The following is a 13,337-nucleotide window of genomic DNA, read 5'->3' as shown; positions in this document are numbered from 1 at the left end:
ACAGCATTATATGACCCCTGGTACTCAAAGCCTTTGCCATTCCCACCCAGGTGAAGGAATACATTACCTCTGCCTGTTCTAGATTTCCCTCCTCCACACCTTTTTAAAACAATAAATCTCCACCATTTCACAAACTATTCCTTGATTTCTTTAACCCATACTTTATTTTTGTCTTCCCTGAATTGACAGCATTTCATTTCCATACAAGTCAATGCTCTCTTCCCCAAAACAAGTCAACAAATACTTTCCTGCAGGTTGAAATATATGCTAATAATATCTGTTCCATTATTCTCATGGCTTTTTTGATTTTATATTAATTTAACTGTTCAAAAAAGTATCTTTTCCTATACTTAAGAGCAGGAGTTTTTCAATAGTGTTCTCTCTCTTCTTCGTGCAAAGCATAGATTTGTCTGTGAAAAAGATATCTACGTTGGCATATCAGTGGATGGAAAATGCTTTCCTGTTCACTTTTTCCATTCTTCTGAAATATTCTGCTATTCACCTATTTGGAATCAATGAATCCGAAAATGGAGGCATACTTTCTGATTAATAAGAGCAAAATATAATAATAATATTATTAAAACCAATGGCAAGTGTTATGTTACAGAACAATGGTTTATGTATTTTTAGGATGCACTTTGTAGTCTTCAGGTACTAGAGAACATTAACTGTGTACCACACAATCCAATCATACCTACAATTGCATGCTTATTCTGGGTGCTCTAACTTTAGTTTATTAAAATAAAAGAAAGCAGCTAGGAAAGTAATCTAGACATTGCTCTTAAAGTTATTTCTTACATATTTGAGTTACAGAATACTTGCTCTGGAGGAAAGAAAACAAACAAACAAACAAACCACGTTAACCAGTGACTTAAGAATTGCTTACAAATACTCGAGGGGCCATAGAGAGATCAGGATTTTTCTTGTCAGTGTCAAAGATGAGAATTAGGTCTAAAGGTGATAGCTAAATGGAGGCAGAATCCAGGTCAAGGTAAATAATGACTGTCTAAGTGTGTAGCCTGATGGTGAGACGATTCTATGGGGCCAGGCAGACAAAAGAGAGATGACCATAATTCAAGACTTACTGAAGGATCTCTCTATAGTAGGGAAGGTGTGAAAGGTGAACTAGATAACCTCTCAGATCCCCTTCAAGGAACTACGACAGGCTTTAATTTCAGCTCTTTCCAAGGTCCTGTTTTTAGATGTCAAAATATAACTACCAATAGGTGGTGCTGTTTTCTTACTGTTTGCTAAGCACTAGCATAAGCTTGCGGAGAAGGCAATGGCACCCCACTCCAGTACTCTTGCCTGGAAAATCCCATGGACGGAGGAGCCTGGTAGGCTGCAGTCCATGGGGTCGCTAAGAGTCGGGCATGACTGAGCGACTTCTCTTTCACTTTTCACTTTCATGCATTGGAGAAGGAAATGGCAACCCACTCCAGTATTCTTGCCTGGAGAATCCCAGAGACAGAAGAGCCTTGTGGGCTGCCGTCTATGGATGGGGTCGCCATCTATGGAGTCGCACAGAGTCGGACAAGACTGAAATGACTTAGCAGCAGCAGCAGCAGCAGCAGCATAAGCTTGGCTTTTCCTTGCTGAACATACTTCTCCTATGGTCTGCTTAGTATGTGCCACTGGTATTATAATATTCTGAATTTTCTAGAGTCATCATACCTGTGAATTGGAAAGGGGCTTAGAAGTCAGGTGAGTTTTAGAACCAGCCATACTTTTTTTTTTGGACACCTGTTAGGACTTTGCCACTTCTCCCTGAAATGCCTTCATCCAGCCTAGTTCTCCTTAATGATCCAGATTCCATTTTTAAGGCAAAGCAGAGGCAAGCTTTTTACAACCCACTTCTTTCATTTAGACCCTGTCCCTATCACTATTTTCATCATATTGTTATTCCTTCCTAAGACCCTAAGATCCTTAAAGCATAGTGTTAGTCGCTCATCCTGTCCGACTCTTTGCAACCCTATGGACTGCAGCCCATCAGGCTCCTCTGTCCAACTCTTAAGTAGTGCTCAGTAAATACTTCTTCTATGAATAAACAGTTAGTCCAACGTATTCACTGTAGAGGGCTTCCCCTGAGGCTCAGCAGTAAAGAATCTGCCTGCAGTGTAGGAGATGCAGGAGACTCGGGTTCAATCCCTGGATCGAGAGATCTCCTGGAGGAGGGCATAGCAACCCACTTCAGTATTCTCGCCTGGAAAATCCCATGGACAGAGGAGCCTGGAGGGTTGGACATAACTGAAGCGACTTAGCATGCACGCATAGACATTCATTGTAGAAATATGAAAATGAAGGACCATAAAAGTCAGCCAGCCAGTGAGCATTGATTTTGGAGAGGAACCCAGGTCTTCTATTACCTCTATAAAAAAAATGGGGAGGGGGAGGGGTCTGGTTATCAGATAAAGGCAGAATATCTATTTGTTTTCATCTGAAAAGAAAGCACCTGCTCCTCAAGAACCCCAGGGCTCTGCAAAGAAACAGACCTGGGACCAGCCATACTATTGTGACAGTTCAGTTCCTCTCAGGGAGGAGTCAAGGCGGTGCCTGGGGAGTGGGAAGTGGGAGGTCACCTTCGTGCTGGCCCACACAGAACGTTTTCAAAGGGAAATAGAAGGTACAATGGAAAGCTTTCTATGTAAAGTCTGATTTTAAAACAAATAGACTAAATGAAATCTTGATGATTAGTTAAATCCCCAGGAAGCAGCGAAAACATTTTAGTCATACAGAAAATATGTAACTAAGAACAACTCATTTTTTTTCCATCCCTTTCTCCAAACAAAGCACAGCTGCTAGAAATGCCGGGGTGCCTAGGACAGGGCCGTATATGCTTATAGTCACGGGCTGAATACTCTCTGCTGATTATGGCACCAAGGCTACACTTCCTCTATGCCACCTTCAGTTTCCCGACATCAAGAGATGGAGAGATTCTAAATAGAACACAGTTAGAATGTTGTTTTTCTTGCAGAGTTCCAGTCAAATGACTGAGTTTTATGGGATCTCAAAACAACCACCCTCTATGTCCAAAGTAAAACACGGCCAAAGATGATATAATGTATGTTTTTCTAGAACAGCAAAATGTTCACTAATCAAGTTTATCTACTCTCAGCCTCCACCCAAGGGCATTCCTAGACTGTGAGCTCTCAGAGGGTAGACCCATGTCCAGATAAATCTTTGAACTCCTAGCACTTTCCGTGGTCTGGAGCATTGATATCCTGAAAAATATTTTAAAATATTTAACAATGAATGAGCCACTGTTCAAACTTAGCAGATTCTTGAGTGTTTCCTACTTCACAACAAAGTGAAAAAAAAAATTTAAGCTCCCAAAGCAAAAAGCCTTCTGGGCGATAAGTATCCTATGGAGTTTCATTTCATCAGGAGAAAAACATTACTAGAACAGTGTGTAAAGTAGAATGGCTTTGTTCCACATCTTCATGGTAAAATGTCTTAGGGGAAACTCTTAAACTGAAATTTCTTTCAATTATTTTTAAAGTATCTGTTGCCTGGCTGATAGCTTTTCTAATATCTTCTGTTACCTAGTCCCCTGAACACCTAATTCAGCTCAACTGAATTATTTCCTGAGCGCCTACTGTGTGGCCACCTATGCCAGGCCCTCAAAATATAAGCTTGAAATGAAATATGCTATTTGCCCTCCAGAAACTTGATCCCTGCCCCATCACCCATTTTCTAGCAAACCTATTAGGCCCCAAACTCTGCAGCTGGGAAAGAAAGGTTAGACGTCTTTATTAATTTACTTTTGAACTCCTCCCTAGGGTAAACCTGTCATAAAAACATTAATATACCATCCAAAGTGAAAGAAACTTACCCTTATATAAATTAACAAACCGTTTGTCCAGGGAAAGACCCACTAAAACGGCCAGATGAGACCAGAACTCAGAGGTTAATCAATCCTGAATTTCAGACACCGGTTATAAGATCGTCAAAACTCCAGGGATGTTGAGTTTAGAGCAGTGTCTTGGGCGTCAGAATCATCCTACTGGCTTGTGAAAACCAAGGCTTCTGTGCCCACCCTCAGAGTGTGATTCAGATGGTTTGGGTGGGCTGGAGGATTTCTAACAAGTTCCCTGGGTGATGTTGGTGCTGCTAACTCAGGGATCATACTTGGAGAAAAACTAACTTCAAGAAATCACTATAAAGAAGTGCACCTCTGCTCCATGCAGCCACCAAGGTCAGGACAGAAACAGTAATTTCTTGAATGGAAATTTGGCATAGATTGTATTACAAGAGGACTACGACCTCTTCATGCTTCCATTGCTATCCAGATATACCCTTAGCGCCACAAACAACTGCATGGTATTACTGTGTTAGATATGTTTAAGGTTTTGTGGGGAGCGAGAGAAAGACTGTATCTCAAAGTATTAAGACTATCTCATTTACATGGGACTTCCAAATGCATTTTCGCATTCAATTTTTCAACTACATTTTACCATCTTTCTGTGAGACTAGCACTGTAGGTATGACTTAACCCATTTGATAGATGATGAAATTAGGCCTGGAAATATTAGATGACCTTATTAATTAGCAATGCAGCCAAGATTACCATTTAGATCTCTTAATGCTCTTAATCCTAGATTCTCTAGGAACCTCTTCTCTTCTTGAAAACCATTTATCTTAACCCATACCTAAGTGCAGCAATTATACTCCATCCAGTCTTTAGATTAATTCCATGCAATTAAATTAAAGATTTCTTGGCCGAAAAAGCAAATAAGATCATGTTGGGCCTCAGTAGTTTTAACTTTAAATCAGAGGACTGGGCAGAGAATCTGTCATTACTAAAGCTATTGGATACAATTATTTTATAAAGGGAACATTAAACATTTACTCACCATAATATTTAAAGTCATATTTAATATTTACTCCCTCAGGAAAGTAAGAACATACTGAGGGAAATATAGTAGGATCAGTTTGTCCAAACACTTCATTCATAATGCCCAAGCAAAACCAAGGCATTGCATTACTGTGGTTCTACTGCCAAGAAACAATAGATCGTAAAGGAAGGCAGATCACTGAAGGATTCAATAAAACACATGGTCAATTGGCTTTATGACTTACATGTGGACGTTTTAGACAAATAAAGAGACTTCTATGCCTTTAATATCATCATCTCTGAAAATGTGTGTTACCAAGAGTGCTTTAGGTAACAATATTCTAGGACACAACCACTACTAACATATTACTAGACTAGTGGCTTTATGGATTTCTAAGAATATTCCATAGGTGAAGGCTCTTCGGTCACAATGCCATGGTTTACTATGGTCCAAAGTGGATATTACCTTGGTAAACTTGTGTCACTTGATTAATACTATGTCACTGTGTCCATTAAAAAACTCTATTTTCATGGGTTAGGAACATAATCATAAAAATTCACTCTGAATTGAAACTTGGCATAGGAAAGTTCAAGCAGAAACTATTTATGCAGCCAAACTTCTTTCCATCATACCACTGAAATAAAGTTATCAAGATACTGATTACTGTGCTGTGCTGTGCTGTGCTAAATCGCTTCAGTCGTGTCTGAGATTTTGTGTGACCCCATGGACTATAGCCTGACAGGCTCCTGTGCCGGTGGGATTCTCCAGGTAAGAATACTGGAGTGGGCTGCCATGCCTTTCTCCAGGGCATCTTCCAGACCCAAGGACTGAACCTGCAGCTCTCATGTCTCCTGTTTGGCAGGTGGCTTCCCTGGTAGCTCAGACGGTAAAGCATCTGCCTACAATGCGGGAGACCCAGTTCAATCCCTGGGTTGGGAAGATCCCCTGGAGAAGGAAATGGCAACCCACTCCAGTATTCTTGCCTGGAAAATCCCATGGACTGAGGAGTCTTGTGGGCTGCAGTCCATGGGGTTGCAAAGAGTCAGACACAACTGAGCGACTTCCCTTTCACTTTTCACTTTCATGCATTGGAGAAGGAAATGGCAACCCACTCCAGTGTTCTTGCCTGGAGAATCCCAGGGACTGGGGAGCCTGGTGGGCTGTCGTCTATGGGGTCACACAGAGTCGGACATGACTGAAGTGACTTAGCAGCAGCAGCCATGCCATCTGGGAAGCCTAGGATATACAAATTTAATGGATGTGAAAACATTCAAAATTTTAGGAGAAAAGTTCTGATGTTGGGGCAGAAAAATCCTGAATAGCATATACAAAATTGCTCAATAATTTTCACTAGGCTTCTTGATAGGTATAAGTTTTATTATATCTAATAAATACAACAAACAATGGGATTATATAAGGGTTTTGACAGGTATCTATAACCAAGGGATTGATGATGATAAAACATTAACAAAGTGATGAGTATGATCTCTAGTGAATTTTTCAACAAATAAAGAAGGCTTTCTTTTAAAAGAATAACACCAGATTGATATAAAATAATAAATACTAATCCTATAGAAGAAAATAATGAAGGAGAATTCATAAAAACAGGCAAAATAAAATTTAATTACAGAGGCTCTAAAATTACATTCAGAGAAATTTAAAACATGAAATCAGGAAGATGGTCCAGTTGGCCCTTGTTATTCTCAGAGAACTGGTTGCAGGACCCCTGCAGATACCAAAATCCACAGAGGTTTAAGTCCCTAAAATTAAATGGCACTGTATCTGCATATAATCTTCAACATGCTCCTGTATACTTTAAATCATCTCTAGAGTATTTATTATTCAGCAAAATCAAGTTCTGCTTTTGGGAAATTTCTGAAGTTTTTCCCTGTGAATATTTTCAATCTGTAGTTGGATTCCTGGTACCCAGGGATACGGAGGGCTAACTGTACAATGCCAAATGGACTCAAGTCCAAAAACTAACAGTGTAAGTAAATATCCTGAGTAAACAAATGAGAAATCAGATAGTGTTCAGTCATAATATTCACTTGAATTTTGTGTATCTTCTTTCTTGAGAAATTAGGAAGAATCTGAACCAGTGTTTCCCCAGATAGATGTCTCAGAACCGCAGTTCTCTAAAGTGCTCTCATGAGGAGAAAGTGATCCACTCTTAAGAAAGTACATGAGCATTTTAAAGGCCCTGAAAGGTCCCAAAGTAAACTGATAACTTTTCCCAAACTTACTTGATCATGGAATGCAATTTTATATAACATCTTTCAATAACTTTTAAATACCCTCTTTTACAAAATCTTCTCCTAGAAAATCAGATAAGATGATTAGAAATTTTGAGATGAGCTCAGTATGTTTGAAAACTTGTCTGGCAAATATATCATGATGTCCATTTCTTCTCCATTTAAATAAAGGGTTGGACTTGCTTTCTTTATAGCCTCTTTCAAACATGAAATTGTGTAACTCCAAAACATTTAAGATCAGTTCTGACATTCACGTCTCTAGCTAATTTTTAGGAAAACCTGAACTGGGTCAATCAAATGCTTATAAACTTCTACCACTTAGATAAAATGTGACCCTGTAACCCTTTTAATGTATTCTCAATTATGTACATAGTTTTAATGTACAAATATTCCCTGGGTGAATTATCTACTTAGGGGACTTTTTTCATTGACCCTCATGTTCTCCTGGTCTCTCTGAGTGTGTCTAACCATACTAAAGAGATAAATTTAAATTATTTTTAATGTAACAGCCTTTTTCTTTTCCATTAGCATAGATAATCTAGAATTCATGGCGTTATGGATTTTTAAATGTCAGAGATTGTAAAGCTGTCTTGATTGTTACAGTAAAAACTTCATTAAGGGCTATCATGTATTCAAAGTAGAGTGTAATTCAAAGCAGCTGCACATCCAGTTCCCCCTCTCCAGATGTACTATTGTCCTCTGAATAAAAACATCAGATAATCTAAGTATTCTTTAATTTCTAGGGGCCAGAAATTTCTAGGTAACTCTGTTTTAATAATGTTGTAATAGCCCCTTGCCATCAAACCCACCAAAAATGATGCTTCCCCCCTGCCCCAGCCCATGCATTTTACAAAACTGGCTCCTATTAGAATGATTGTTCAGCCTTCACTACACCCTTTCTAAAGCCTTATATTTTAGCCTTGCACTTCAGAAACATGTCACATTGTAATTCTTCATTTTTAAAGATTTTTGGTTACAGTAGGAAAGACTCTCTTCTTTCTCACTGAAGGAAAACATTCACTTTGGGGTCTGACTTTTCTCAACTTTCTTTTCTTTCTGTCTATAAAGTCTGTGTCATTTTTCTTTAAAGGTGACATAAATCCATTGAAATGCAATCTTTGGTAGTTAATATGTCATAAATTAAAATAATGATAGTTTCCTAATAAGAACAGCTGTGCATTAATCGCTTTCCCTAAAGAGGTTAAATTTATGATTAAGAAAAATAAGATTAAGTGACTATGGAAATGATGAGAAACTAATGAACACAAAGTATGTATCTTCAAGGATCAAGCCAGGAGAAAACCTCATGCAAAATATTCTTCTTTCATTACATAGAAGCCAAGGACAACTTAAACTAAGACGAAAATAAAAGCTGATTTCATGTCCCTCTTGTCTTCCTTCGAGATGGTGTGTTTTTCTAAAGCCGAACTTCTCTGTCATCAACAATTTTGTAAATTACCTTTTACAAAGGGAAAGATAAAACCTATCTTTATATAAACACTTACACACCACAAAAAGACGTATGAGCGCTGCAAACTTACGGTTTTGGCACACCAACTGCATAGCACTGAGGGAGGAGAAAGGGGTTAGCAGAAAGTGTATTTAGGATGAATGCCACCCACCATCAAGTAATGGTTTAAGTAGAAGGTAATCAGAGGGAGACCACAGCAGCTAAATTTCAACCAAAGATATTCTAGGTTTAGAACAATAAATAATTTTAATCAGGTATGTTCCAAGGAGCAAAGAGGGCTCTAAGGCTATAACTCAGCCTGAATAAGCACGGGAAAGTCTGCCGAATCAGCAGCCACTCCATAGACAACAGCACACACCTGACCTTCTACTAAAATCTGTGACATTGTTGGTCCAGAGAAGCCCATATGTTTGTGAAACCTCAACACTGTGAACTGGAAAACATATCTAATTTATTAAAGCAGACAGCATCTTTCAACTACATCAGAACACATGTCACAAGATGAAGGGTGTTAGGGAAATGCTGATACGTATAAAGGAGAGAGACACACGAAAGCCTTAGCACCTTCCTGGAGTTCTGCCTTATTAAAGCCAGAACTGCTTTTAATAAGGTCTTTTTAGTGTGTTAGTAACTAAACACTCTTGGAAGGAGTCCAACACGAGCCACCTCTCCAGGAGTTTCCCATGTAGTAACAGGACACTTCAGCTTCCACAAAAACCAGTGTCTACATTTGATAAATAAGTCATTAAGACAGTCTCTAGGATGCTAAAGGAATTACTTTTCTTATCAGGGTGCATAGCCTTGTATATATGCTTTCAGCTGCAATTCATCATTTCAAGGGAACTTCTGGCCTCCGTATCAGAGTTTATCATTTGATGGTCTAAGACTACAGAGAGGCTGATAAGGGACACTCTGAAATTATAATGCATAGAGTGAGCTGAAGCCAAAGAGTAAACGGGGCCTGAGATATTCAAATCCTTATCCATCTCTCACTCATGGTTCCCTCAGTCTAAAACAAACATACAAAAACACTATAGAATAGGTGTGAATGAAACAAACTCACATGCCACCTCCAAACTTTGTGATTCATACTAAAAATTTGTGATTCCAAAAATACTATTCATCTCTTGGGTGCCTTGGAGACTCCCTAGGAATATTACCAAGAAATGCATATAGAGGTAAGTATGATCAGATTATCTTCACTATTGCCACCTGCCTTGCCGGCCCAACTTCTCTGGTTTCTTCCACACTGTTTTTTCATGGGGCTCTGCCCTTGGAGTTGCACTGAACAGGCCAGTCACTGGTGTGGTCAGCTGTCAGGACGGCCTTCTCAAGTGGCTGACACACTGTGAGCGACCAAGAGCAGGCTTCTCTTTCCTTAGCAGAGGCCACCTCCTTATAGATCATGCTCGTGGTTTTCAGAAGAAAGCGAAATCTGATTCAGCTCAGGCTCCAGCTAAAGACTTCTGCATTAGAAAGCATAATTCACATTTATTGTAAATGTCATCAAGCCTAGGTGCTCTAGAGTGTATTTACACTGTCAGCCTAGGGCTTTCCTTGATGGATGCTTTCGTGGTGTTCCTCTTTTCCAGGAGTCCTACATTTATTTCAAAGCTTTGGGAGATGTCTTTCTAGTGATTCTGACAGAATTGAGAGCATGAGGCATGGCCTCCTAACTTGAAGATTCTTGGCTATTTTTCAACAGTTCACTGAGGACAGGCTTTGCAGTTACATTTCCCTTCATCGAGAACGCAGTGAACAAAAAAGCCGGGTGCATCCTCAAAGCATATAAACCGAGTTAGCGTCCAGGAAACTTTCCCTCAAGCTGTTAGCACAGGGGAGGCAGGCTGTTAGCATAAGTTATTCGCTTCACCACAGGGGCCAGGAGAAACCTTGTTAAGCCATGAATTTCAGTCCACAGTGATCTGTGTGTTGAAAATGGGATGAGCAAATTTTCATCGGCAGATTCCAAGAGGTGTTTACATCCACCGGCTGCTCCCCTCCGTCCCAACTCCTCCCAGGGTGGGTGGTACAGTCCCCTGTTTGCCCAGATGGATTTTAAATAATCGAAACACCCGAGCACCTGGTTTAGTCTGCGTTGTTTGCCACCAAGGGACTATCAAGTAGAAAGTGTCAAATATAAACACAGAGGACGCCAGTTAAGAGAAGGTGGAAGGTCTGGAGAAGCGACTGTCTAAAGGGCTAAGGGGGAAGGCGTCTAATTCAAGTGTGATTTTTCTCTCTGGTGCCCTGGGGTTGGCATAAAACAACATCTGCCTCTAGGTAAACACGGTTATAGCCCTGTCCAAGGCAATTTCCGCTGACCGACTTAAGAAACATCGGCATAGGTTGCCCCAGGGGAGTTCCAGATACCCAGGGCAAGAGGACCCCGCTGGACGGGGTTGGGGGCAGCCCCTTTCCCGGTTTCCTGCGCTTTCCTTCTTCCAGCCGACCCGGTTCAGGTCTCGGCGCCCTTCTCTCCCACTTCTCCCTCTCCGTTCGGACTCTAGAATTGGGATGATTCTTAGGTCACGGGTGGAATGCGGGATGTGACGGCACCGAGGGGCTGCGGGGAGGGTGAGCTGCAGGGCGAGGGAGCGTCTCTAGGTAACGCGGGCGGCAGACGAGGAAGCCGTGGGGGTGTCCCGGGAGACCCCTGGGACGGGATAGCGGAAAGGGGGCGCCCTGGCACTCACCTGCGGCTCCGGCTCGAAAGCTGCGAACCGTGTTGCCCTCGCGCAGTGGCTGGGGGCGCAAAGACGGCGAGCCCCGCTCCGAGTTCCCGGGCGTCCGCGCCTCCTCCGCTCCGCCGCCGCTGTACCTGTCGTAGAGCCGCAGCATGTGCTCCGACAGCTGGTCGAGGGGCTGCAGCGGGGATTCGGGGCCGCCACCTGCCGCGCGGTCGGCCGGCACAGCCACGCGGAGCTCCGGGAAGGGCTGCCTGAGTCTCTGTCCCTGCGCCAGGCTCACACACAAGCAGCTCAGCCACAGATGGAGCAGCCCGCGCGCCCCGGCCATCGCGAGGTCCGCTCCGCTGCTGCGTCCTGGGAGGAGGGGGGGAGGTCCCTCCGAGGCGCGGACCGGGTGCCTCCGAGGTCCCTCCGGAGGCAGAGCCGAGGGTGGAAACCCAACTAGCTGGGGCGAGGGCGCCCGGAGCCCGGACGCTGCCCGAGCAGGACCACGACTGGCCCCACTCTTGACGCCGGCCGATCGCGGGCCGGCAGGTGGGCTCTTCCCCGGCGGCCGCGCGGACCTCACCCGCGTAGGGCGCTGCCGGCGCCGTCTCCCCTCGGACTGCCAGCCAGAGCCGAAGTCGCGGCGTGTGTGGCCGGCGTGTTTTCTGATCTGTCTGTACCCTCCCTCCCCGCTTTATTCTCGGGAACACCCGGCCGAAGCGGGCGCGCGGGACACCGGGACTTAGCGCTGCTTCGGGCGCGGAGCCGCAGCCCGGTGAGCGGAGCGCGGACGGGAGGGCGCTCGCTCGCCTTTTGCAAGGATTGGAGCAGCCGCTTTGCGGCCGGTCCGAGTTTTGAGTGTTTGCGTGTGTGTGTGTGTGTGTGTGTGTGTGTGTGTGTGTGTGTACGTGTGCGCGTGTGCGTGTGTGTGGTGTGCAACAGAAGGAGGGGGGAAGAGGGGGAGAGAGAGGGAGAGAGAGACAGACTCGGTTCCCTGGCTGATCTGTACCGTCCGCAGCCAATCTCCCTCTCTCCCTCGCCCTAGAAGGCAGCAGGGACCGCGCTCTACCCCCGAGAGAAGGGAAGGGGGAAGTAGACAGTTAGCCAGCAGGGGGAGGGCGAGAAGAGGAAGTGGAGGTGGAGGTGGTAGAGGGGAGGAAGTGGGGGAAGGAGAAGGTCCAGGAAGAAAGAAAGGGTAGGAGGCACGGGGTATTATTATTAGTTTTTAATCTCTTCAGGAACATTGGCTATGTCCCGGCCAGCAAGAAGGGAGAGGAAAAATAAACTTCTTTGTGGATTCTTTCTCCTCTGAAGACAATCAAAATCAAGACGTGAACAGCGAACACCAGCCTCAGTTCCTTTCCTGGGCCTCTGGGGATCAGGTGGCGGACCAGGCACCTGCACCTGTGCCGGGTTGCCAGCTTCCCCAGTCTCCCCGAGAGCTTGCCAGTCAAAGCTCCTTCTCTTCTGCATCTTCCCTTTGCATCTCCTCCACTCTCCACCCAGTCCCCCGGTTCCCAGGAAATTAATATGCGCCAAATCAACTCAATCCGTCTTAAAACAAATAAACAAGCAAACACCCTGCAAACAACCACCCACCCCCACATTCCCCCTCAAGAGGATTCTCTGCAGGGTTGTGGTAGTGGTGAAACAGAAAGATTTCTGGGAGAGGCTGAAATCCAGAGCGGACTTTCAGAGTATGCCTTAGCTACTCACTGTTCTTTTGATAGCAAGTGTGCTATCCTGAAACAACTTTTGCAGTAAAGCCCATTTTACAGATGAGGAAATTGAGGCAAAGACTCTCCTAGATGGCAGAGCTGAGCTCCTAACTCAGGAAATCTGATTCCTGAGCTCAAGCCTTTAATCATCTCATTATCAGTAATGAAGCTAGCATTTAAAGTGAAGCTTCAGTGTGACAATTCATGTAAATATTCTTAGCAGAGGCTTCCCAGGTGGTGCTAGCTGAAGAGAAGCTGGCTGCCAATGCAGGAGACATAAACAACTTGGGTTTGATCCCTGGAATCTGGAAGATCCTCTGGAAGAGGGGACAGCAACCCACTCCAGTATTCTTGTCTGGAGAATCCCAAGGAGAATCCCATGGAGC

The 13,337-nt window shown here is 43.6% G+C and overlaps 1 protein-coding gene across 1 annotated transcript in view; it reads right to left on the bottom strand.

Annotated features, from left to right (window-relative positions):
• BMP3 (bone morphogenetic protein 3) overlaps positions 1-12,062 on the bottom strand; it is a 31,961-nt gene extending 19,899 nt beyond the window's left edge. Inside the window, exon 1 of the mRNA XM_027971127.2 lies at positions 11,255-12,062. Coding sequence (XP_027826928.1) covers positions 11,255-11,576 — 322 coding nt within the window. The 5' untranslated portion in view covers positions 11,577-12,062. The remainder of the gene's footprint in view (positions 1-11,254) is intronic.
• Positions 12,063-13,337: the final 1,275 nt, after the last annotated feature.

Source organism: Ovis aries, chromosome 6 (genome assembly GCF_016772045.2).
Source record: "Ovis aries strain OAR_USU_Benz2616 breed Rambouillet chromosome 6, ARS-UI_Ramb_v3.0, whole genome shotgun sequence".
NCBI lineage: Eukaryota > Metazoa > Chordata > Mammalia > Artiodactyla > Bovidae > Ovis > Ovis aries.
Note: the sequence above shows the minus strand (reverse complement) of the source record. Positions and strands in the feature narration are given on the sequence as shown.